At 34.2% G+C, this 27648-nt stretch overlaps 1 protein-coding gene across 1 annotated transcript; it reads left to right on the forward strand.

Moving 5' to 3' along the window:
- The first annotated feature begins 545 nt into the window (after positions 1 to 545).
- Positions 546 to 26741, forward strand: PDC (phosducin). Its single transcript, XM_082473834.1, has 3 exons — positions 546 to 13978; positions 16059 to 16210; positions 19054 to 26741. The coding sequence occupies exons 1-3, from the start codon at positions 13918 to 13920 to the stop codon at positions 19576 to 19578; spliced, it is 738 nt and encodes a 245-aa protein (XP_082329960.1). The 5' UTR covers positions 546 to 13917; the 3' UTR covers positions 19579 to 26741.
- Positions 26742 to 27648: the final 907 nt, after the last annotated feature.

The following is a 27648-nucleotide window of genomic DNA, read 5'->3' on the forward strand; positions in this document are numbered from 1 at the left end:
GACTGGAATGTTCCCTATACAGATTATAAAACTAATGGAGAGTCCACTTTTTAGTCGCTTCCTTCAGTGCAAATGAAAATGTCTTGATTACTTTTGTTGACAATATTTTTCAGAAGATAGAGGATTGAAACTAAGTAAATTGCTACCCCAGAGTTAATTCTGACCAGCAAAGAAAAACCATCAAGTAACAAGAAAATGTTGGAAACCTTCAAAAGGAAATAACCGGGGCTTCCTTGGTGGCGCAGTGGTTGAGAATCTGCCTGCCAATGCAGGGGACACGGGTTCGAGCCCTGGTCTGGGAAGATCCCACATGCCGCGGAGCAACTAGGCCCGTGAGCCACAACTACTGAGCCTGCGCGTCTGGAGCCTGTGCTCCGCAACAAGAGAGGCCGCAACAGTGAGAGGCCCGCGCACCGCGATGAAGAGTGGCCCCCACTTGCCGCAACTAGAGAAAGCCCTCACACAGAAACGAAGACCCAACACAGCCAAAAATAAATAAATAAATAAATAAATAAATAAATAAAAATTAAAAAAAAAAAAAAAGGAAATAACCAAGGGACTTCAGAACTTACCAGGGAAAAGAAAGGAAAGGCTGGGTACAGGAGAATACATAACTGCAGACTCATAGAAAAGAGTCAGATATCATTCTATGGCCCAAGACTCTAAAAGGAAAAGTAATCTGGAGATGACAAACTAAAATTCTGACAATAACCATCTCCACTTATCTCTAGGAAAGGTGAAAGATAAAGTGGGTGATTGTGTAGCATCACAGGGAGTGTCCAAATGAACTCAGATTTGTTAAAGGGTATCTTTGGAAAGAGGGCACGCAATTAAGTATGATAAAATAATCTTAGAAATACTACAGTCCAAAATAGACTAGGTTTCATTAAATTGCTAAGAAGAAAAGGAGATTTAGAATTATGTCCAGAGCAAGACAATGAAGGAAGATGTCAGTCTCTTCTTTAGAAGAATAGTAAATTGCAAAGAGAAAGAGAACCATGAAATTCTTACTTTTCTTTCATTTCCTCAATCAAGGAGAATAAAAGTTAAATAAAGAGACGAACACGTATTGGAAAGGGAAATAAAATACTAAACAAAAGAGATAACAGCACTATTTCATTCTGGTAAGTCATTTCAGCATTTTGGTCTAGTTTCCAAAATTTCCTCCCAGCTGTAAATTTTATTCTGCTATTTGAAGAGTGAGAGAGAAGTTTTCGAGCTCAAAATAAGGAAGGATTTATTTTTAGTAAAAATGATGTCACTCACCTATGGCCTTTATAACCAAAAGTGCCCCAGCCCCTTCTGAAGAGGTAGCCCTATGTAGATCACATAACCTTGCCTTCTGGCTAAAGCTGATTAAACCAAGGGTGTGACCTTTGCCAAATTATGCCAATCCATTGGGTGAAGTGACTTGAAGCAAAATGGTTTGAGCTAAACCAATCAGATTATCTCATAATATTATTTTGGAACATGGAAATAACCAAGCAGTTATCATAGGTGTTAAAGCTTGAAGAATTCCCATAGATAGGGACTCAGAAATAGAATCAAGGCCATGAGGGGGTCATGAGAAACTGAACATATAAAGAAATATAAACTATGAGTAAGCAGAGACTGTAAAGTAGAGAAAAGATACACGAACATGAAGAAACATGCAAGTGTCATTACTGACAGCAAGGATCAGCCATGGGGAGACGACCACAACCTTGGTGGTGGAGCCCTACTGGGAATATCAGTAGACCTCTGTTGCTGAGATGCTTAGAGAAGCATTGTATCCTCCAAGCTTCTGAACGACCATTCCATTCTCCTAGGGCCAGAGTGTGTACTGTCCTTGAGTTCCCAAGGAATCCATTCTTTTTCATCAATTCTACCTTACAATAAACCTTCTCATACTTGAAAAAATGGGGAAGGTAGATATGTGATAGCTCTGGAACCAGAAAACCTGCACTGTAGACTGTTTAAAGAATATTCTATAATTTCATCTTTTTAAAGGATGTTTAATCTGCTGTAGGCAGGATGGATTACTGGTTAATAGTGTGGGCCCTGGAATTAAATCAGACATGAATTCCAGACCTGTATTCTTCATAGACATAATGTCAATGTTTGAACACAAAAACTTTGTTTTGTCTGCTACCATATACCTTGTCCACAGAAGAGTGCTTATCATATAGTAGGCATTTCACAAACATTTGGGAATAAATGCATGAAATTGAATAAGTTACAAGACCTATTTAAACCTGTTTCCTTATCTGTAAAATTATACTTGACTTACCTTAGAGGACTGTTATGAAGATTAAATGATGCAAACATATAGTACCTCACCTGGCATGGTGAGTACTCAGAAAGTGTGCTAATTATTAATACTTTTCTTGTTTTGTAAGACATTTTCAGGTAGTTTATAATGTTTTTGATTTGTAAAGTGACAGTACTCCAGTCTCCTTAAAATCAGATATAAAATCTCAACATATAATTCTACTACTCTTAAATATTTTTACATCAGTCAGGAATCATATAAGTGAAATAATGGACCTTGTGGGCTTTGACTCTTTTTGGTAAGTTTTTATGATTTACAAAAATTGCTCAATTCATGACTGCAGCAACTGGATCAAACGTACTCTTACATACTCCCAATTCTGTAGTAATTAAACACTTCATTGTGCACCTCATGACATAGGGGATAGAGTCTAATTTTCTTTGCATCCTCAGTGCCTAGGTAGTGCTTGCTTGACACAACATAGGTGCTCAATACATGTTTATGGGACTAATGAATACATATTCATTTTATTGTAATAAATAAATATTCATGTACTTGCTGTCTCTCGGCCATCTGGTGCATCTTGTAAACTATAAATAAGCTGACTACTCTTAGATCAAAGAATATACATTCTATGGGGTAGCCTTGAACCAATGAGCTCATTGCAAAAGTCTAATTTCCAAAGACTGCAATAACACTTTTGGTAAGCATCCCCTAGCAAAGAGGCAGTCAATAAATTGTTTTTGAATAAAAATTCATTGTTTTGAATGGCACATGCAAGAACAGTGAAATGACTAACATGATGAAACAAACAAGAACTAGGAAAGATACAATAAAGCAGATGGAAGATATAAGGCAGAAGTCATTAACATTACTGAAAACTGTATTTGAACTTTTCCAGGATTTTTTTTTCCAAAACAAAAGAATAAAGATTACCAGAGATTTTAATACACAAGATATTTCAGGGCACTAAAAAGGGAGAAGAAAATAGTTGTTTGACCAATTTAAGAGGAAAAGATGGACCATGCCAGAAGAAGTTGTTGAGAAGGATAGTTATTACTGTTGGATCAAGACAAATTTCTTGATCAGAAAAACTAATTTTTTCTTTCAGAAGATGACAAGTGAATTTCTGAGAATTGTTATCAGTCTATGCTAAAAAGAGATAATATCAATTTTTTTTCTCAAATAATGTAAAATTGGTGGGGCAAAGATTGTATTTACCACAGGACTTGAAGCTTTTTGGTTTTTTTTCATTTATTTTTTGTTTTTGCCTTACTGTTAATAAATAGGCTTTGTTAATTCTCTTACCTCAATCCTATTACTTGTTCAGAGCTATTTCTGTAAAGGTCATCAATATCCAGGGATCTTAAATCTGAGCTTAAACCTGTTCCACTTCGAGAGGAGTTCAGCAGACAGTAATTCTTATCCACTGAACACAATCGAGGACACCAGGCACTAAACTGTGAGTCTACAGGTAGTCTTCTTGATAATATAACTTTTACATTTTTACCTTAGGGGAAAAATAATGATTTCACTATTTATATATTATTGTGTGTTCTTTTAAAATATTGCAAAGTAACATTAAGTAATATTTATCTACTATGAAGATAATTAAGTTCTGTGTATCTTTCTGTTTTAAAGTAATTTGCACCAGTCATCTTCACTAATGTAAGTTCAGAGTAAACACACAATCTTGAGTCTGATATTCTAGAAAGTTAAAACCATGAATAGAGTATTAATTTTGAAATTTACAATTCTTCAGTCCTTCCTTTGAGTGAAGGGAGAACTGAAAGAAAGAAGTGATGATTCCTTGAACTTTGTATTTGAAGAGTTGACTCCCAAGCTGTGAGAGGGAGTATTAACGTTCAGCACTAAAGCACTCTCAGACCTCTGAACCAAATATTTAACAAGTTGTTTGTTCTTGGGCTTTCTTCTTGATATTATATTTTTTGTTTTGTGTTTTGTTTTTTAATTTTTAAAGTGGGAAAATGATGTCTGTTTCAAGAAGTTTACTTCAAAAATTTAATGAGACAGAAATGATGTTTTTAAAAGAAAACACATGGAGTTTGTTGATATTTGTTAAATTAGGTAAAATTTTTCTTTCAGTTTTTTTCTTTTGGCATTTTGCTCCTGTGGAGGTGATTATTATTACTAATAAACCTTACAGTTTGCATCATGAAAATGAATGAAGTAAGGTTTTCCCATTCTTTTGCCATGGAATATTTTTATTAACTGCAAAAATAGCTCTTAATTATAGCATCCATTTTAAATATAAATATATTTTTGACGATTATACATGCTACTTAGAATTACCTAATGTTAAAGCTAGAAAAAACTTTAGAGATCACTTAATTCTCCATAGCAATTTTTTGCCTAAATATTATGTTTGTAAACTGGATTTAATATTACATAAGTTATTGTCAAATATATATATAAACCATCTGTGATGTCTATAATGGAATTCAAATAGTATGTCCTGGTATAGTGTTTTTACAAGATACAGAGATTATTCAAAACAAGATATATATGCTCTGAATTTCCCACCAGATTCTGACATTTCTGTTTTCTTCAGAACAAGTAAGAGAATATCTGTATGTAGTAAGAGCAAACCTGGATAAGTTAATGTCTTCTTCATTTGTTAGGAGCAATAATTCAGTTATAATTTGAAAGCTCCTATTTTCCCAGAATATTTTTTACTGATGATACTGGTTGACAAATATGATTGTTATTTGTTATACATTCCTGACATACAAATTGTTCAAAAGCCTCCCTACATCTCTCACTTGCCTGTCTCATTTGTTGACAAATCAAAACTATTTGAGAAAGGTAGAAGCTAAGAAAGCATTCTATCTGCTCTGCAGTGTCTTACATGAAAGTTTCTATCACAGTTCTTCTATCAATGTTATTATAAACTTTAGACACTAGGGAGGAAAAAAGTAAAAAATAAAGTAAGGGATGTTTTCAATAGCATCAATATGTGAGTTTTATATGTAAAGAAAAGAAAAAGAACATTTGCTTAGAGCCAACCATTTGCTCAGCATTATTTGTTACAGCCATTTTGAGGATGGTGTGTCCTATGTTCCATTCATGCTTCTGGGGATTTATTTCTAAAGAAAACTCTCCTTATGATATAAAAATGTAAAAGTTGACCTACCCCCAAATTAACAACTAGAGTGACTAAAGGTGGCAGCAGAAATCTTGAGTGTTGTTACTGTCTCTTTAAAGTCCTACTCTACTAGACAACTGAAATTCAGAAAATATATATGAAAAACTATGACATAAATGCTGAAAGGAAATTCAAACAGAAAATCACTTACAAGCTGAAAAATCAGAGTTAGAGAGATAATTCATTGGAAAACAAATATGTCACATTCAAATTAATACCTCCCATTTTCCACATATGTACACATTTACAGAAAACCTTTTTACTGTTGTTTTCAAGGCAATTTCATGTACATTTTATTAGCCTGTATTTCATGACTTCAAATTAATCTCCTTTTCAGGTTTCTCATTCTTAAATGCCTTGTGGCAAACAGACCTTACTAGAAGTAAATCAAAGTATGATGGTAAAGGACCTTAGTCAGTAATGAGACAGGAGAATGTAAAACAGCTTTGAGATAAATGTACAATATGAATGTGGATATGTACATACACACACACAACACACACACATACACACATATATTTGAGTGAGGGAGATAATTAGACATAAGCAGTGCATATACATATTGATTCCAAAATGATATTTATATTAGTTTGACAATGTCTGTTATTAATTTTAAATATTTGGTTCTAGTATCTAAAATTTTAAATTATTTATTAATTATCATTCTACTCAATACTTATTAAGTTCCTACTATTAAATACTATATATTTTATATAATACATTTTATATCATTTAATCCTTACACAGTCATTTGAGGTAGACACTATTATCACCCCAATTTTACAGATAAGAAAACTAAAGTACAGAGAATTTTAGTGATTTGGTCAAGGTCACACAGCCAATAACTGGCAGAGCTAGATTTGAACCCAAGTGTTTATGTGTTGTTAATCGTTATGCTATACTGTCACTTGGAAACATTGCAATGCATGGTTCCTGCCCACAAGAAGCTAATTCCTCACTGGGTAGAAGACATATATAAATAAACCAATTTGAGAGTAATTCAAGAAATTAACTGATATATTATGAGGCATAAAATCCCCTCTATATTAATATTAAACCTAAGACCACATCACTCTTACTAAAAATCTCTAGTTCTCAAAGTCAGTAAATAAAAGAGTGGGGTGGGGTAGAGAAACAGGAAATTATGGCTTGGGTGAAATCATCAGAGTTAATTTTGTGATTTGAGAGATAATGCAGTCTTCACAAGCCCAGTAATAGCTCCCATGATCTGAGGCAGTGCTGTCAGACCTATCTGATGTGAAATTCCCACCACTGATGACTTTTTTTTAATAAGAAAGAAAAAGCAGAACTGTTTTCTACAGGAGCCCAATATGACATTGGGGAAGACAGTCGTAGCAGGGCTTAAGGCATCTGACATTAATATATTAGCACTGGTGAGAACATTAACCCGGCTTAGTTGATCAGATTAGCTCACAGTCACCTTGAAAAACAAAGGAAGGCACAGATCTATAAAGATGTATGGTTAGAGGTGGAAAAGGGTAGAACATGAAGCCCTGCAAGGGTGAGCAGCAGAGTGTATTACCCGTATGGAGCATAGACCAAGACACAGAATCTAGGTTTCTATCAAAAGTGAAGGTGAAGCAGAATTTCTATAGATTTTTCTCACCTAGCAGTTTTGCTTGGTTTCAGCCACCTAATAACACAGTATGTTCCAAGTATGCCTTAAAGATAGATAATTTGCTACATTCCACTTCAGTTAAGTTAAAGAATTATTTTAATCAAGCACTTCAGTACTTTACTCCCAGTTGGTTATTTACATCCCATGACTAATCATGTTCAGACAAAATAATGTCATTTTTAGTATAGCACCTTCTCTAAAACAGCTTCTTATTCCATGTTTCCAGAAGGGAACATATGCATTCATGTATAAGAGAGAGGGAAGGTTATTTGTTTTAAATTGCACGACAACAAAAAAATATTTTGAATATTTCACAATGAAGATACTTTAATGCTCTGTTTTTTATATTTTTTATGTCCATGGAAAGATGTCATGTATGTCATAGGAAGTTCATTTTAATCTTTGGTTATTTAACCTCTTTACTTTGTACTTAAGGAAACCAGTATCAGAATACAGAATCTAAAACCTTAAACTACAGTTAAAAAAAGAAAAAGAATGAAAACACATTTACCTGAACCTCAGCCCTACTAAATAAAATGGAATACTTCTATTGCGCCTTTTCTTCCCCCTGGCATTTATAGCTTTTATTTCTCAACAGAAAATAATAGTTATTGTAATGCTTAAAACAGTTTTTTTCCCTCTATATGAAAAATACTGATACACAGTGTATTCTTAGATCTACAACTAGTTATTTGATCTGACCTAGATCAAGGTGAACCCATACATTCTAACCAAAGTCTATGTATCACTCTTCTGATTTACTTTTACACAACACTCTAGATTGTATTGCAATTAGTATAGAACACCAATATTTTCCTAAGGACATCAGAACAACCCAGAGACTGGCCAAGAAAATAACTGGCATTTGTATTATTTGATATGTAGGGGTTTCCTGGCCTATATTTTTATAGGATCTTCTGTGGCATCCCAGGAATGCGGGTCCAGAAGCAAGGAAAGAACTAATAAGCAATCCAAAAATTGGACAACATAATCCTAGGTATGCCTCATTTCCCTACCTGCAATTCTTAAAGGATAGATGGGGAACCCTGAGACATACAGAGGCCCCAAAGCTTTAGAAATTAAGGAAAAGATGGGCTATTCAGGCCCAAAGCACAGAAATAGTGGCCACCATCTATTACATAATGTAGATAATTCTTTACAAAAGTAAGAACCAGGTGCTATGAACTGAACTGTGTCCCCCCAAATTCATATGTTGATGACCTAACCCCAGATGTGATGGTATCTTGAGATAGTAATTAATAAGGAAATAATTAATGGTTAAATGAGGTTATGAGGGTAAGACCCTGATCCATAGGATTAGTGTCGTAACAGGAAGGGACACCAGAGCTCCTTCTCTCTCTGTCATATAAGACACAAGAAGGTAGCTGTCTGTAAGCCAGGAAGAGAGGCTTCACCAGAACCCAACCCTGTCAGACCTTGATCTGAGACTTATAGCCTACAGAACTGTAAGAAAATAAATTTCTGTTGTTTAAGCCTCAAAGTCTGTAATATTTTTTATAGCAGCCCAGGAAGACTCAGTTACCAGGAAACTATGTTTACATGTGAGTTTTGACAAATAGAAAAGTGGCATAAAGTTTGAAAGACTAAAGTGTTAGTTTCCAAAGATATGCCACACATTGAGAAGATTTTTATATAAAAGTTGAGCTACATAAAAACAGGACTAAGAAACAGGCTTAATTTTAGAAATTGATCTTAAAGATTGCTGAAGCCATAGAATTGTTACTTCAATTACATTTAAAAATTCAAATGTCATTCTTTGGAGTACAGAATTAATTCTTTTAAAAAGGTTGAGGTGAGTCCTTGAGTGAAGTACCTCACTTAGTTGCACAAATCTCCACACAAAGCTCAGTGTAACATTTCCTTAATTTTGCTACACAAGCAAGAGTAGTTCTATAAAGAGCATTTTGTAGTTTTATTTTGATACATAATTGTTGTATATTGCCTATTACACTTGCTTTTATGAGTGATCCAGAGACATAGGATTGATGATAAATTCTCAATCAGTATGTATGATTGTCAAGAACCAACAGCAGGCAAAGCCATTTTGTCTTCTGTACTAACTTTCCAGTCATTATCAGTCATTTAGAATTAATTCAGATAACTTGAAATAAATAGACTCTTCTATTACATTTAGAATAAATGAATGAGGTTTAATCCAAAACAGAGACATATATAATTCATATAAGTACTATCTCAAGAAAAACATAATTTAAATAAATACTATCTCAAGAAATATATCATTAGAATAAACACTATCTCAAAGAACAAGGACATGGTGACTTACTGATCTGTTATTTTTCATATTCTCATCTTGGTTTTAATGCTTATGCAAAAATTAGGTTGATTTGTTTCATTCATTCATTCATTAAGCATGCTATTAAATAGGTGATGGCATAGTGGAAAAAATAAGTATTTTAGAGATTTGAAAGTCAGAGAAACCTGGATTTGAAATTTAGCTCTATCTACTCCATACTACCTCTGTGAGCTTTGGCAAGTCACTGAAACTCCCAGAGCCTGAGAATTCACATCTGAAAAGTGAGGAAAATTGTTCTGTGAAAATTTAAAACAGTGTGTATAAAGTACATAGCACTTAGACTCTTTCAAAATTGCTGCTGTCATTTACGGATTTTTTATAACATGTGAAACAGTTATAAGAAGTAAGGCAATGACAAGTGAAGACTAGTCTCTGTCCTGGAAGAACTTACAGTAGTAAAGCATGTAAAAATAAGTTCTATAAATTGCTGTGGATGCTAGGAGAAAAATCAGTTTAAGGTACAGTGATGAGATGAGCCCACTATTTGAAAACCTACCAGTAAATTACAACAGTTAGTATTGAAAGCAAAGCTCTTCTGGAACACTGAGAATCTACGGTAAATTCTAAACTAGATGTTCTGATTAGATTAGATCAACATATATGAAATGATAAACAAATGTCATCATCACGGTATCATGTGAACAAGAATAATGATGATAATGAAATATTTTAGGGGTGGATTTGGGGATTTTAGAGAGTTTTTTAAAACAAATACTTAAGAATTTTACTTACTTCCTTTCTATTCTAGATTATCACTATTATGTGCAAAACAGGAACTAAAAGAAAAATTGTTTTAAATTGTGTCATTTTATTTCTTAATAATTTCTATTCCATGGATGGGAGGTGTTAGAGTTTTGAGGACAAAGTTCGAAAAATCTTATCCCACATAAGCTATTATTTTAAACTACTATTAAAATCCTAAACTAAGAGGAAAATAAACACTAACTTGGTAGAATTATGCTTTTAAACTATATTTCTCACCAATATTAACTTTACTTTTACTTTTGAAGAATTTGGTATGTAAAATTTATGGCTAGTGGGAAGCTGCTGCATAGCACAGGGAGATCAGCTCAATGTTTTGTGATGACCTAGAGGGGTGGGATAGGGATGGTGGGAGGGAGGTGCAAGAGGGAGGGGATATGGGGATATATGTATACGTATAGCTGATTCACTTTGTTGTACAGCAGAAACTAACACAACATTGTAAAGCAATTATATATACTGCAATAAAGATATAAAAAAAAAAAAGAGTTTGGTAGTACCCATTTGAGTGAGTGACATTCTGTCAAAGGTCATCCAAACACAATTTTTACTTAACACAGATTTCATTAATTGAAACAGTATTATAACTGTCTAAAATCAAAAAGGAAAAACATCACAGATTTTTATAATATATCATATGGAAAATACAGTAACTCTTGAACCACAGTAAATCTTGGGGAAGGTAGCAGATTATTTTGTCTTCTTGCCCTACTTTATCACTAATTTCCAATCACACAGCATGTGTTTACAATAACCCAAAGTCTTGTAATAATCCTATTGTTACTTTAAATCCTTTAACCTAAATCAGACATGGAATTTTTTAGCCACTAATAATACCATTGCAAGCCAAATATTGATCATATTTTTTAAATGACTGTTACATTATATATGGAAACATAAAAGATAGAAATGTAAAAGATATATTTTTATTTTATTTTACAGACTTATATAGCACTTACTATGTGTAAGCATCTGAGCACCTTCCAAATACTAACTGGATTAATTTTAGGATATTAAAGCAAATTTTGAAGAAGATAAATTATTTGAGATAATCAGAAAGCCCCATAGTAAGTTAATGACAGGGGATATTAACAGGTGGGCAGGTCAAATATATCAATAGCTAATTACAATAGACTTGTGTCTTCCTCTACAGTGTCTTCAAGCAGTGCAAGCAAATATGCCTCATATTTCAATATTTTTCTTCAAATTTCTGTCTCTGTTGACTGGTTCCCTTACTAGTAAATTTCACCAATCTTTGTACTCAAATGGGGGCATTAGGTAAGGAACAGACTCTGTCTTTTACTACATAGGTAACCCAGCTGACTTCAGTCTTAGTATTTGTGAATACCATACTAGAAGAGTTTTGTTCTTCATGTAATTCAGAGCCCAGGGGAATGCCTGGCCCATAGTCTATTCTTAACATATGCTAATCCAATCAATGAAACAGGTTTTCCCCCATGTAACTGGATTATCTCTTCAGTAAAGGGATTCCTTGAAATTGGTGAAAGTCTTTTTGAAAAGTGAAATTTCTTTTTTTCTCCACTAGATTGCCAACTAGGTTGGCAAGAAACAGGTCAAGAAATAAGTTATGCTTCTGTCTCTTCACCATTTGAAATAAAATTATTTTTAGGTTTTCTTAAACTTATTTATATTTATTGTGAATAGTAGCTACCCCAAATTATTAATCTACTTTTGCAAAATAAAAGAGACTGTCTTGAGTCTCTACTTTTCTGGGGACTAAATAGCTATTGAAGTTATGAAATAGTATCCATTACTTTGTTCTGTAGTGGTCTTTTGAAGCAAACTTATAATACTCATTTTTCTTAGACGTAAAAATTATTTTTAAATAATTGCATTAAGTAATTAAGTAGCCTCTTTTGTCCAACAATTTATTTATTTCCATTTTCTCTTATTTTCATTTTCTTTTATTCTTTTTCATTACTAAATCCATTCAGATTTAAAATTCTCTATTACATTTATAGCTACATAAATACTGTGGAATGGACTGGCATTCCTTTGACAGCCTTCTCTTAAAAGTCTTTTCTTGTTCAAATTGGCAAATCAAATTGGCAAAGACCTTTGACCTCCAGTGATTCTGGGTAGGAACTGTAATGAGGGAAACAATAAAATTAAGATACCAGTCCAAATGTTGGGAGCAGAAGTCCCAGCCAAAAAGGAATCAAGACAAAGAGCTCTGTTTTACCATTCTGTGCCTTGGGAAATCACCAAACAGACCAAGCTCAGTGTTTATCAACAAAAAACTAAGATGGGATCAAAGCATAAGCTGGGTGATATCATTGCGTAAAACTGACTTTGAGGACTTCCCTGGTGGCACAGTGGTTAAGAATCCACCTGCCAGTGCAGGGGACAGGGGTTCGAGCCCTGGTCCGGGAAGATCCCACATGCCATGGAGCAACTAAGTCTGTGTGCCACAACTACTGACACTTGCGCACCTAGAGCCCATGCTCCGCAACAAGAGAAGCCACTGCAATGAGAAGCCCAAGCACCGCAGCGAAGAGTAGTCCCCGCTCTCCACAACTAGGGAGAGCCCATGAGCAGCAATGAAGACCCAATGCAGCCAAAAATAAATAAATTAATTAATTTATTTAAAAATAACTGACTTTGAAAGAAAGAGGCAAAGGGGAAAGGGTAGAAGAAGGAGAAAGGGTAAAAAGATAGCATATCCCCTGTCAGTATATTCTCTTTGACTTGAAAAATTCAAGAAAGTCACAACTATATGGACCTTCTTGGGGAATGTGTTAGTATGTATAATAGAGTTTTCCAGATAAAGGAAAAATAAATAGGCAAATAAGTTGGATTTGAATGTGAACTAAGAATAAATAGGTTCTACATGAAGGCATCAGGGAGTTTCCTAAGAATAAAACTCCATGTGCTTTTGATAGATTTTGTGACAAATTTTAGCTTCTCAAAATTCTATAGGCATAGTTACTGGCTGTTTTCATTTGCTTGGTGGGTAACGTCACCAAAACGTGCTTTATGGTATGGAGAGAAGTTATAGTGTTAGGCTTCGAATCACACTATTCCTTAGATAATAGTTCTTTAATGCCAGTTCAGAAGCTGGATTTGTCAAATCACACTGAGAAAAAATGATACAGTATCTTAACTTCCATTAATAGTGTAATGCTTTAAGACAGCTCTAAAATCAAATGTAGATTCAAACCCTTGCTCCACCACTTACTATGTGATCTTAGGCAAGTAAAACTTAAACTCCCTGTCCTTCACCTTCCTCACTTGGCATTAACAATTGTCCCTGCTACACATGGTTGTGTGAGAATTAAGTGACTTTTGACACAATAAAATGATTGGTACAATGCCTGGCACATACAAGTGTTCATAGTAAGTATATAATTATTATTAATTAAAACATTATTATTATATAAAATGATTAGAATATAATTTTATGAAATTTAGTAACAAACAGTAATAATAAAGAAAATCAGTAATAAATAATGTTTACTAAGTACAAAGACCCAAGCTGAAGGCTTTTTAAGTAAAAAAAAAGACAAACTATAAATTATGTAAAATTCTTAGGTCCAAATATCTTTAAGGACACAAATATTAAATTAATGTGCTTTTACAAGGTAGATAGAAAACTAAACACTGCATCACTTAGTGATAACCCTAACCCTTAACTTACATGGAACCTGGCAGCAGAATATATACATATATTTTCTCCTAGAATTCATCTGTCGTCATTACTTCTTTGTTTATCCTATAGATTATATCAAATCTGAATCTCTAAAATGGAAGGAGCCAAAAGGCAAAGTTTGGAGGAAGACTCTGAAGGACAGGCCACACACACAGGTAAGCAAAGTTAAAAGAAAAAAATAATTATAAAATTAAAATTAGATCTGTAGATCTCTAATGTTCTTATTGCCACTATTCAGTATGAAATTTAAGTAATACCTTTGAATGGGTTGATGGAATCATCTAAAAAATATTTGACTGGATAAATTAATGTGAAATCAAATACTTTTAGAACAGTTTTAATTAGATGTCGATTTGAGTTTGAATGAATTCATATGAGTACTAAATAAAAATGCATGAAAACTAATTTCATAGTGGCAGTGTTTGGAATACCTTCTAAGTATGACACAAAACCAAGAAACCATAAAGGAAGATTGATAAATTCAGCTATAGAAATGAGGAAAGGAAGGAAGGAAGGAAGAAAGGGAGGGAGGAAGGGAGGAAGGAAAGTGGGGAAGCAAATGTCTGCTATCTGGTAAAAGTCACCAGGAGCAAAATCCAAAAAAAAATTAACAAATTGAGGAAAAACATTTGCAACTAACTGACAAAGGGTGAATTTCCTAATATATACTAAAATTTCTACAAATCAATAAGAATAAAACCAACAACCAAACGGAGAAATGGGCAAAATATAGAATAGACTATTTAGAAAAAAAATTTTATAGGCACTTACAAAGTTAGAACTATATAGTGAAATACATTTTTTTCACATGGTTTGTAAAAGTAAAAAAGTTTAATATCACACTTTGGAAAGGCATATTCATACATTACTGGTAGCAGTGTAAATTGGTACAACCTCTTTAAAGGTAGTTTAGCAATACTAAATTAGAAATATATATGCTTTTTGACCAAGCAATTTTACTACCATTACCTATATGTAGACCTGCACAGAGAGGAAAAAAGATGTATGTGCAGGATTCTTCACTCAGAATCATATGTCAGAGAAAAAATGTGGAGCAACCATTTACATCAATAAGAAACTAAGTAAATTAATATCTACACAGTAGAATACCATGCCGCCATTTTTTAAAAAGGATGTTTATGTATATATGTGAAAAAAATCTCTAAGATATATTATGAAGTAAAAAAAGAAAAGTGAACAGAAGTGTGCATAATATACTACCATTTGTAAAAAAAGAGGAAAAAAAGGGATTCTCTTTTCTTCACACATAAACGCATGCTATACACATGCATATTTTGTATATGCAGAAGACACATCTGGAAAACGAAGACTACACAAGTAAAAAAACATCGATTGTCTGAACATAATTAATATAAATAAATTTATATTAAAATTGTATATTATTATTATATAAATAAAAATTATTAGGAAATATGTGGGAGAGAGAATACATCTACATACATAATACAATATTAAAATATGGATATGGCTAAGTTTTAGTGAAGGATATTTAAAACTCCATATTTTCAATAATTTAGACCTTCTTCCAAACACTGTTATTATTTATCAGGGCAACTGAACATCAGAACTTCAGTTGGATCATCTTTGATTTAATTAATATTCTTAAATCTGAAAATTCCATCTTTTCTATATTTGTAAAAAGATTCTTAGGATCTTAGGAGGAATTGAATGGTTATATAATAAATTTCTTAATGCCATTTTAGTTTTAATTGAAGTCAGGCCTCCCTCTTACTGGTTGTCTTTTAAGTGCTATTGTCATTATTGTTCTCTGGATATTGATAACATTTCAATCTGTTTCCCCCCAAATCCTAGTTTCCTTTGTTAATAGTATGCTTCCAATTTTAGTTTATTGCTGAAGTTTCTTTCTTATTTAATGACAGTACTATTTTTCTAAAATTCTAGTTTCCTCTCTATACTCTAATTTTTTAATACCTTTCCCACAATTTTTTCCAATAGCTCAAAGTGCATAATTTGTATTTTCATTAACACAGATGTTATAGAAAGATTCTTAGTCAAAACCCACTTAACAAGATTAATGTGGGAGAACATTTCTATGAGCAAGGCATTCAGAAATTTCTAGCCCAAATAAGATAATTTTTCTGATATAGAAGATAGCAAGTCTATTCCCATGGCAATACTTATACAAATATCAATTGTGTAAATAGTCCTTTTGAAAGTAAAAAGGAAAACAATTTGTTTTAAATTTTATTCCAGGACCCAAAGGAGTAATAAATGATTGGAGAAAGTTTAAATTGGAGAGTGAAGATAGTAATTCATTCCCACCCAGCAAGAAGGAGATTCTCAGACAAATGTCTTCTCCTCAGAGTAGAGATGACAAAGACTCAAAAGAAAGATTCAGCAGAAAGGTAAGATAAGAAGAAATCAAAAATAATCTACAGGGTGTTTTTATTATAGTATTGTTTGTATTAGCAAAAATAAAAGGAAATGCAGTAAACGCCTATGCCTATAAAGTCATCCCATACTAAGAAATACATGGCAACTGTTAAAAGAATGAGTTACAAATACATGAGTTGACTTAGAGGTAGTTCTACAACATGAGAAAGCAAGATACAGAGAATTTTAAGTTATATGATCTCATTCTCTAGAGCAATGGAAAACAAACGAACACTGTATATGTGTTTATGCTTCTATGATTATATGAGCATGTATGTAGAAAAGTATGGAAAGACACTCACCAAATTGACAATATTGGTTAATTGGAAGGGTGAGATTGGTTGACAGTTCTCAACCTCCTTTCCAAGGAGGAGGAAGAAGGTAAGCAGAATAAGCCACACTATGAAAAAAATATATCCATGATTTTTTTAAGAGCAGCATTTTAAAAAATTCTCACTTATTTCTTATTATATAATGTGTATGTCATACATACATAAAAAAGCGAAACATGAAAAGATGATCTCTAAAATCTTGATGGAGATTATCTTAGAGTATCAGAGTGGTAAAATTTCAGTATTTATTACTTCCTTCCTTTAGCTTTTAGTTCAGTTTTGAATCTTTATAATTAGCACATATTATTTATATAAAAACAACAGCAATACTAAAGAAATACTAAAAGAAACCATAAGGTGATTTTCATTGTGGGGAAAAATCACTTTCATGGTTTATTTATCTCCAAACCAGCATATATGAGTTGTTGTATATTGATTGCTGTATACTGATTCTCAACAGACAGTCTGTGCATCAGAAATATTCTTGGTTCTAGGCTTCTGGCCATTGTAAAAAATCTTCAAATCTAAGATCTCATTTTCAGGGACTTCCCTGGTGGTCCAATGGGTAAGACTGTGCTCCCAATGCAGGGGGCCTGGGTTCAGGGAACTAGATCCCACATGCATGTTGCAACTAAGAGTCTGCATGCTGCAACTAAGAAGTGCTCATGCTGCAACTAAAACCTGGAGCAGCCAAAAAAAAAAAAATTAATGCAATAAAATGTTTGTGAGGGAAGTGGAAAAAAAAAAAGATCTCGTTTTCAGATTTTGGTTCCTTCACTGAGTCACTATGTGATGTGGATGAGACAATTAAATTTTCCTATCTGAGGAACTATAACAATACCTCCTCTGCTTGTTTTAAAGGGATGTGAAGAGAAAATAAATGAGAACGTATTTTGAAACACGTAAAATGCTATACAAATGTGAGACACTATAATGATTAAAAATATTGTATTAAGGTTAAGCTTTAGAAATGTATCTGAATGCCTAAATATCTATTTGCCTGAAGATGTGAATGGAACAAGTTCTCATAAGAATGCTCAAATGCATATGTAAATCAGTATTTTGTGGTTCAGCCTGTTAAATTAGCAGAACTATGGTAGCAACTTAAAAATTATATAAAACATTTAACAATGTTTAGGATTAAAACAAATTAAGTTGGAACAATAATTTTAAAGCAGAAAACAATAAGAAGAAGAATGAGGACATTAGAAAAACAAATATAGGAGGAAGAAACAAGAGAAGGAAATAATGAGAGCACCAAATACTTCTACTTAATCTCAGTATCTTCTGTAAAAAAATTAACTGATAGGTTTACTGTGAAGATTAAGAAAAATAATCTATGTAAATTGTCTAAGACATAGTAGATTTTCCATAAATTTGGGAGTCATCCAACTTCCCTGGCTCTGGGCTGCTCCACATCTCTTAGTCACACTATGTCCCATCATCACTCCTTTATATCTTCTGTGTGTGTGTGTGTGTGTGTGTGTGTGTGTGTGTGTGTGAAGGGAAAGGGTGTTTAACATTCTATTGACTAAGTTAATAATGACATAGCTATTAAGAAAGGCTCTGCAGGTAATTTTATATTCCAGCTTCAGTGAAAAGTAGCTGTCTTGGAAGATGGAAGTTAGGTCTTTTCTCATTTTAGCCTAAACCAGTGCATATGAATCACCTAGAGGGCTTGTTTAAACATGTCTCACTCAGCCTCACACTTACAGAGTCTGATTCAGTAGATCTGGGGTGGCATCCCCAAATTTGCATTTCCCAGAACTTCTCAGGTAATGGTGATGCTGCTGGTCTTTTGGTTAATCTGGTGAACTCCAAATAGTAGTAAAAGCTGTCTTTCTTAAATTCCATCCTACATGTTCCAAAAAAATTAGTAAGTGATAAGAAAAAATCTTTTTCACAATTTTTCTGGAGGAGACAATAATGTCCAAAGGCATTTGCTGGAAACACATTTAAGTGCGTGTACATGCACTTGTGCATGCATGCGCATGTGTATACACTTTTATGAAAGTCACTCTAGAGTAGACCTTGCTGGATTTTTTTCACCCAAAGTGGCACATTTCATGACCATCTCATAGCTCAACTATATTTAGCAATACTTATGCATGTATTTAATCATGAAATAATTACTGAACCCCTATTGTGTGCCAGACACTAAATTCTGCCCCCATACAGCATAAAAGTTAGAAAAACTAATATTAAACAATGAAACAAATAAACATATACTATAATATCAAGTAATGTTTATTGCTACAAAGAAAAATAAACCAGCATAAAGAACAGAAAGCACGGGGCAGGGACACTTTTAGGTAGAATAATAAAGAAGGTGACATTTGAACAAATGAGGTGAAGGAGAAGGCCATCTCAGGAGGTGGGGGGACAGCCAACGCAAACTCTTTAAGTTGAGAATGGGTTTGGTATTATAAGGAATATAAATTTCTGACTGAATGATCTCTATCATTTCTTTCATCTATTTCCAGATGAGCGTTCAAGAATATGAGCTAATCCACAGAGAAAAAGAAGATGAAAATTGCCTTCGTAAATACCGTAGGCAGTGTATGCAGGATATGCACCAGAAGCTGAGTTTCGGGCCTAGATATGGGTTTGTCTATGAGCTGGAATCTGGGGAGCAATTCCTGGAAACCATTGAAAAGGAGCAGAAAATAATCACAATCATTGTTCACATTTATGAAGATGGTATTAAGGGTTGTGATGCTCTAAACAGTAGCTTAATATGCCTTGCAGCCGAATACCCTACGGTCAAGTTTTGTAAAATAAAAGCTTCTAATACAGGCGCTGGGGACCGCTTTTCCTCAGATGTACTCCCCACACTGCTCGTCTACAAAGGTGGGGAACTCATAAGCAATTTCATTAGTGTTGCTGAACAGTTTGCCGAAGAATTTTTTACTGGTGATGTGGAATCTTTCCTGAATGAATATGGGTTATTACCTGAAACAGAAATGCATGTCCTAGAGCAGAGCAACACGGAAGAAGATATGGAATAAAGATTCACTATGTCAGTGTCTCATATTTCTCCTTTAAGCATTGAACACTGATTTTGGTAGTATTTATATTCCTTTAGAGAACACCAAGTGTAGCAATGGCTGTTCTAATTTGGGAAAAAAAAAAACCCAGACTGACACTAAAATTATATGATTAGCATTTCTTAGTTTTAGTTACTCAAACTGATATAATGCTTTACTTCAAAACATTGTAGTCTTCAGTAATATTTTAGTAGACAAAGAGGATATGGATAATATTGTGACAGTTTTCAAAAATCCCTTTCAAGTTATATGTTGGCTTTTTTACTCCATGTTTTTTCCTCATTGTTATTACTGGGTTTTTCAAATTATATTTTTAATGTAATTTTTTTGCTTGTGTAATAATAAATTCTCATAAGAAAATACATTTCCTATTTAAAGTCTATTCTTTCTCAAATATTACATTATCAAGGCCCTAAAACATTATATAACTTAAAATACAAAAAATTATCATTCAGTAAGATATCTTATATTCCAACCAAACTAATACATTAGAAACTTAGAAACATTGTGGCACATTAAATTTGTTTTAAAAGTAATTGTTTAAAAATACAGTTTCAGAGTTTCAGAAGCTAACTTTATCTAGGAAAAAAAGCAGGGTAGAAGCAAGGTCTTTTTATTCTTTAGACAAAATAATATTTAGTGGTAATAATAATTACAACTATTATTTATTGATTGTCTTTTATGGGCCAATATTTTATATATATCATTTCTAATAACCACAATTCTGCAAGTAGATATTACTCCCATTTCATAAATGATGAAACAAATTCAGAGAAGTAGAAGTTCTACTTCCATATCTCTTGAAAACATTTGGAAAACTCTCCTCCTACACAAAACACATGGAAATGCAAAATAAAATATAATTTGAAAAATGTTTTTAAACACACGAATGAGCTGAAGAGCAAGATAAAAGAAATTTCTAGGTGTCTGAATCGGAGTGGAAAATGACAGCGAATGAGAGCCAAAGTGATATAGCTTATCTTTGAAGACATGGTGCTTGATAAGTAACCAAGTGTGGGTTCTCAGAGACAAGTGTGCTTAAAACAGGTTTGCACATTTTCCTCTGGTGAACCAATGTTGACACCAGACATTTGTCACAAATTCTAGTCTCCATTCTCCTAAACGACTATTTTATGGCTTCTCTTCTTTCCTTAAAACATTTTTACCCCATGCCAAACACTTCACCTTGCCCATATTTCATTGAGAAAACAGAAATTATCAGATGAGCCCTACCTCACCTTTCCATTACCAATCTAAAATATGCACCTGCATGTAAACACGGTTTCCATTAATGTTAAAATGGAAGAAGCTCATGCAGCTCAGCCCGACTGATCAAACTGTGCTATGGATCCTATGCTCACCCACACAGTAATTTTATTCCTGAAATTATTTCCCCTCTATCTGCATCATCTATTTCTCACTTTCTCTATGCTGTATTATTCATATTGGCTTACAAATGAGTTTTTAAATTGTCCACTATTTAAAATATGCCCCTTATAATTTAAAATTTCCAGCTATTCTTCACTTCTCTGCTTCCCTTTAAAATCACATCTCTTGGGGGACTTCCTGGTGGTCCAGTGGTAAAGAATCCGCCTCCCAATGCAGGGGACAAGGGTTCGATCCCTGGTTGGGGAACTAAGATCCCACATGCCACGGGGCAACTAAGCACACGCGCCACAACTACTGAGCTCTCGCGCCTCAACGAGAGAGCCCACGTGCCGCAAGCTACAGAGCTCATGCACTCTGGAGTCTGCGCCACAAGAGAAGGGAAAACCCGCAGGCCACAACTAGACAGAAGCCCGCGCACCACAACAAAGAGCCCGCGCGCTGCAACGAAGATCCTGTGTGTCGCGACTAAGACCCAACAGAGCCAAAAATAATAAATAAGTGAATAAAATAAATATTTTTAAAAATAAAGTCACGTCTCTTGATAGAAGTGTCTAAAGTCATCATCTTTATTCCTCATTTCTAATTTTTTTCACCCCACTCCAATCAGGCCTTTGTCCCAAGCACTCTAATTACAGTTGTAATCACCTTGTCAAACTTAAGTTTATTCCTTATAAGTCTTATTGTAACAGGGAAGGACAAATCTGACTCCATATTGGATCTATTTCTTTTACTTTAACCTTTGTATTATACTGTTTTTGTTGCAAGTTAATCACTAAAATAATGTTGCTTATAGCCTGAAATACACAGGATAGCCCATTCTCAAGGTGTTGACCTTTAAAGGTATAACATTTTTCCATTCATCTAGAGATATAAAGTTGCAGAATTGAGTATAACATTTGTCTTGTTGGAGGTTTATAGGAACACTGTGACCAGACTTACATGGACAGATGCAAGAACAAAGGATTATGGCACCAAGAAGTTTGCAACAATCTACCACACCCCTTCCCCTTTTAGTATAAAACAAACCTGAATTCTAACTCAGGTGAGATGGTTCTTTGGGACATTAGTCCACCATCTTGGTCTGCTGGTTTTCTGAATAAAGTTGCTATTCCTTGTCCCAACAACTCATCTCTCGATTTATTGGCCTGTTGTACAGTGAAGAGTATGAGTTTAGACTCAGCATTATTCCTTATTTTATTCTATCTCCTATAAGCATGTGTCAGAGCTGACCACCTCCCCTATTTTTAAGTCACTTTTTTGGCTTCTTTGAACACATCCTGCTTCTATCCTACTGACTATTCTTCTAAGTCTCCTTCTCTAAGTTCTCTAAACATTCACCCTAGGTAACTCCCTCCTGTCTATAGTCTTAAATACCATTTATATTCAGACTGCTTTCAAACTCACATTTCCAGCTCTACCTCTCTCCTAGACCCCAAAATCCTATGTCTCAACTGGAGGAAGGGAAGAAAAAAGGAAAAGAAGAATGTGAAAGAAAAAGAAGGTCTGCAATTATACTAGATATTGGTGATTCAAATATGGGTGAGATAGAATTCCTAACTGTGACCAGCTTACATTGACCAGTCCTTAACATGTAGTTACTGCAATAGGTAGTTTCTGCTTATGAATCCAAAATTCCACCTTCTATTCCTCTTTATCAATTGGGAAAGGCATTTTAAATACCCTATGGCCTATTTCTAAATTGATGAATGCTAGGAGGGAGACTGAAGGGTAATTATATATAAAATGAGGCGATTTTAAAAAGAGTTCCACATGTTTTCTCCTATTGAGTAACTGCTAATGAATTTATTAATCCCTTACAGTGTTCTCTGTTAGGGAATTACTGGACTTAAAAACCATAGCAAAGAACAGGATCCTTATATGTGATATTTATCATTTAAAAACTCCTTAGTGGAACTGGTCTTTTAGGGTGATATTAATTCCATGGACTGGAAGTAAATACTTAAAAAGATGATCACAAGGCAGTGGGGAAGGATAGTCAAACATGTATCTCCAAAGAGAACAATATTTTAAGATTAAAGTATAAGTTCTTTTCAATCACCAGTCATTATTAACTGCAGTGTAGTGTAGCTTTGTAGGGCAGAGGGGAGAAAAGCATCACTTAATGGTGAAAGAAGTCTCTCATCTATAGAAAAGAATAAAAATGAGTGCTTTGAAAGATTCCTGTTTAATGAAAGCTTTACTCTTGTAAGAAATGACCCACTGTGCATTAATTTAAAATAGAGAGCTAGCAAGCTTAAGCAGGACTAAACTCTGGAATGTATTTAACCCATAATTGTCAAAACAAAAGTAACTAGGTGGCACCTATGTAAAGGGAGTAGTGATGATAGCAACCATTCTCAAAATAAGCACTCAGTGACTAATAGATGCCAGAGTGAAGCTTTGATGGTAACACTCATCAGGAAGAGTCGGAAAAAGGCAGGATTTGACTAGAATATTTGAAGCCCGCTGCTGCAGAAATCCTGGACTACAAACTCCCCTCATGTAAACACTTAATCTGCTGTGATATTTGGCAGGAGGAGAGGAAGAGATAATTTTTGTCTCAGCAAAAGAATGAAGTTTTAGATGTAGAGATTTAAAATGTCATAACATGTCTCATAACAAACCACCCAAATAATAACTGGAATAGACTTGAAAGAAAAGCCAAGAGTGTTAGTTGAAAAGTAATATAAATATAATAGGAAAATCTGTAGGAAACAGCAAAATTATCTTGGAAAGTGAGAAGATTTTTCATTAGTTTACAATATTTATTGATAAGCTGCAATGTGCCATGCAATGTCCTGATCTTAGGGAGCTCAAGGTAAAGAAAACAGACATTTAAGCAAGCAGATGATAAATGCATCTACACTGGTATCTAAATCTATGTCTATATTAGTAGTGGTAGTTAATATCCTGAGCACCAGTGCCAGACTTCCTAGGTTTGAATCTACTCACTAATTTTGTGATCTTAGGCAAGTTAGTTAACCTCTCTATACCTGTTTCTTCATCTGTAAAATAAGAATAATAATAGCACATTTTGGAAAAAATGAGTAAATCGTGTAAACTACTTAGAACAGCACCTGTCACATAATAAACAATACCCAATGTTATTATTACCGTTATAATTACTAACAGTTATATATGAAGTAAAATGGTAATATAGTACATAAATATAAGATCTTAAAGATATGCTTACATAAATAGAGGCTCATTTATGAAGAAGTTTGAATGCGATTATCTATCCCAAACACATCACTCACATTCCTCTATATAAGGAACTTATTTTTAAAATCTATATATTTGAATTGAAAGAGAAAGATCCTTAAAAAAACCTGCCATTTCAAATTGACTGTAGATACCACAATAAATACAAATTAAATTAGTTCTGAAAACAGAAGTGCCAAACAAACATTAGCATACAAATAAGAAAGAAATCTACAGAATTTTGAGGAGTTTTATACTGACTTTATTGCAGAATATAATTACGATCATATACCTAGCTGCTCAAATATATCTAGTAAGCTATTATCTTATAATGAAAATTTGATGTGTTTTTCTTTGTTCTTTTTTTCAAATACTCTACAAATATTTGAGTATCTAATACATGCATAGAATTATGTTAGATAATAGAGGGTGGTAATTAAAATGGGTAAGATATAGTCATATCAGGACTTGCAATTAGGAGCACACATTTCTGAAATTTAAAAAGATAGGGATTTATTTTTATTTTGTTTATTACTGTCTAAGGTCTTATATTCTGGAATCCAGCTGATATAGAATTTCAGTGAAGAAATTGTCATCCACTCATGCCTCTCTGATTAGCTAACACACTGTCATATCTATTCAGTTCCTCCCTTACTTTCACTACTCTTTTAAAAATCTTCAATTTCAATATACCATTCTCTGATGATAGGCATCTACCCCTCAAGCTCTCTCAGCCCTTTACTCCCAATGCACATTCTTTAAGACCTCAAATTTCTCAACCTTGTCTTTTTAACACTATCTCCATTTTCATGGTTTCTGTCCTTCCCATGTAGCTTAGACACTTGGCAGATGACATCAACCACCTTCCTGTTAGCACACTCCGTATTTCATCCTCTTATTCTTCCAAAGCACTTCTCTTTTAAATCCCCAAATTTCTGGACATTTCAACTACAGTCCATAGCTTATCCAGCAAACAATTCCCTCTTCCATTTCCCACAGCCACCATTTCATCCTTTATCATTCCCTGTCAGTCTTCCTCTCACAAATCCTTCCCCCTCTGAAAAAAATGACATTGCCTTCAACATCACAGAAGAAACTGAGCCTCCTCAGCAAGAAGTTCCCTAATTATTTACCCCACATATATTAATCCTCTATTCACCATTTCATTGTTCTCAAAGATGTCTCTCTGTACAAGGCTAATCCTGCCATCTGTGATTTTAATCAGATTATATCACATTCAAATTTCACAACTTTTTTGCTTATATTATACAATTTTTCTTCTCCTTCTATATTAACTTCTTATTCACAACCTAAAATTAAGTCTACATCTCTCATTAAAATTTTTTTCTCTAGTTCTTCAGAATTCTCACTAGCTATGATGCTCTCTAGCATTCTCCTTCCCTTCACTGCCACACTCTTGAAAAAAAAATCCATGTCCTTAATATTTTTCTTTCTTTCTTTCCATTTACTTCACCTCTCTTCCTCAACCACTCCACTAAAAGTGATTCTAACAAAGATCAACAATGACCTCTGTGTCAGGCAGGTTTCTGGCAAGAAACAGCACAAACAGAAAAGGTATGATTGAAGGGAATATAATGAAGAGACTGTGTATACAAGAATGTGGGCAGGAAACTAACAGGGGATGGTAAAGCACCACAGGGCTAGCAACAGGTGAAAGTGACTACTACCCCCAGGCCTTGAGGAAACCAGAGAGACATAGTTATAGGAAAGTGCTGCCCAACAGGAGCTTTAGTTGTTGGGAGAGAACACTGCCCCTGCCAATCTATGACCTAGGAGGGAGAGAGATATCAAAATAAATAACAGGAGTTATCTCTCTTTCTGTTCTCTTATCTCTCTTCAGTGCCTCCCATTGTCCAAACCCAACCAGAAGCCAGAGGGCAAAAGAACATTGTTGATGTGTATTAGGTTAACTTTCCCTGGGCACAAAGCAGGTTGGAGAAGGATAGAAAGTCGTTCTTAAGGGGCAAATGGGGGATATAAAACACAGCCACCTAGCACCAAACACACTAGACTCTACAATCCTCATCTTGATTTTTGGCTTCATTGAATGCTGGTGTCCACTCTCAAATTCAAATCCTTTCCTCCCAGGTTAACACCCCTCTTACAACAATGGACAAATCATCCAGCCAGAAAATCAATTAGAGAACACTGGCCTTAAATGACACATTAGACTAATGGACTTAATAGATATATATAGAATATGCCATTCAAAGCAGCAGAATACACATTCTCTTCAAGTACTCATGGGATATTCTCCAGGATATATCACATGCTAGGCCACAAAACAAGTCATGGTACATTTTTAAAAAGTGAAATCATATCAAGTATCTTTTCTGAGCATATATCTATGAGACTAGAAATCAACTACAAGAAAAAAACTTCAAAAACCACAAACACGTGGAGGCTAAATAATATGCTACTAAACAATCAATAGATTGTTGAAGAAATCAAAGAAGAATTTTAAAAATACCTGGAGACAAATGAAAACATAAATACAACAATCAAAAATCTATGGGACAGGGCTTCCCTGGTGGCACAGTGGTTGAGAATCTGCCTGCCAATGCAGGGGACACGGGTTCGAGCCCTGGTCTGGGAAGATCCCACATGCTGCGGAGCAGCTGGGCCCGTGAGCCACAATTACTGAGCCTGCGTGTCTGGAGCCTGTGCTCCGCAACAAGAGAGGCCATGATAGTGAGAGGCCCGCGCACCGCGATGAAGAGTGGCCCCCGTTTGCCACAACTAGAGAAAGCCCTCGCACAGAAACGAAGACCCAACACAGCCATAAATAAATAAATTAATTAATTTTTTTTAAAAAATTAAAAAAATCTATGGGACAAAGCAAAAGCAGTTCTAAGAGGGAAGTTTATGGTGACACATGCTTACCTCAGGAAACAAGAAAAATCTCAAATAACAACCTAACCTTACATCTAAAGGAACTAGCAAAAGAAAAACAAACAAAACCCTAAGTTGGTAGAAGTCAAGAAATAATAAAGAATCAGAACAGGAATAAATAAAATAGAGACTAAAAGAACAATAGAAAAGATCAATGAAACTAAGAGCTGGCTCTTATAATAAACAAAATTGATAAACCCCTAGCCAGACTCATCAAGGAAAAAACAGAGAGGACCAAAATCAGTAAAATCAGAAATGAAAAAGGAGAAGTTAGAATGGAAACCACAGAAATACAAAGGATCATAGGAGACTACTATGAGCAACTATATGCCAATAAAATGGACATCCTAGAAGAAATGGAAAAATTCCTAGAAATGTACAATCTCCCAAGACTGAACCAGGAAGAAATAGAAGATATGAACAGAACAATTACCAGTAATGAAATTGAATCAGTAATTTAAAAACTCCCAACAAACGAAAGTCTAGGACCATATGGCTTCACAGATGAATTCTACCAAACCATTCTAA

Source organism: Balaenoptera physalus (genome assembly GCF_965194825.1).
Source record: "Balaenoptera physalus genome assembly, chromosome: 1".
In the NCBI taxonomy this organism is placed as follows: Eukaryota; Metazoa; Chordata; class Mammalia; order Artiodactyla; family Balaenopteridae; genus Balaenoptera; species Balaenoptera physalus.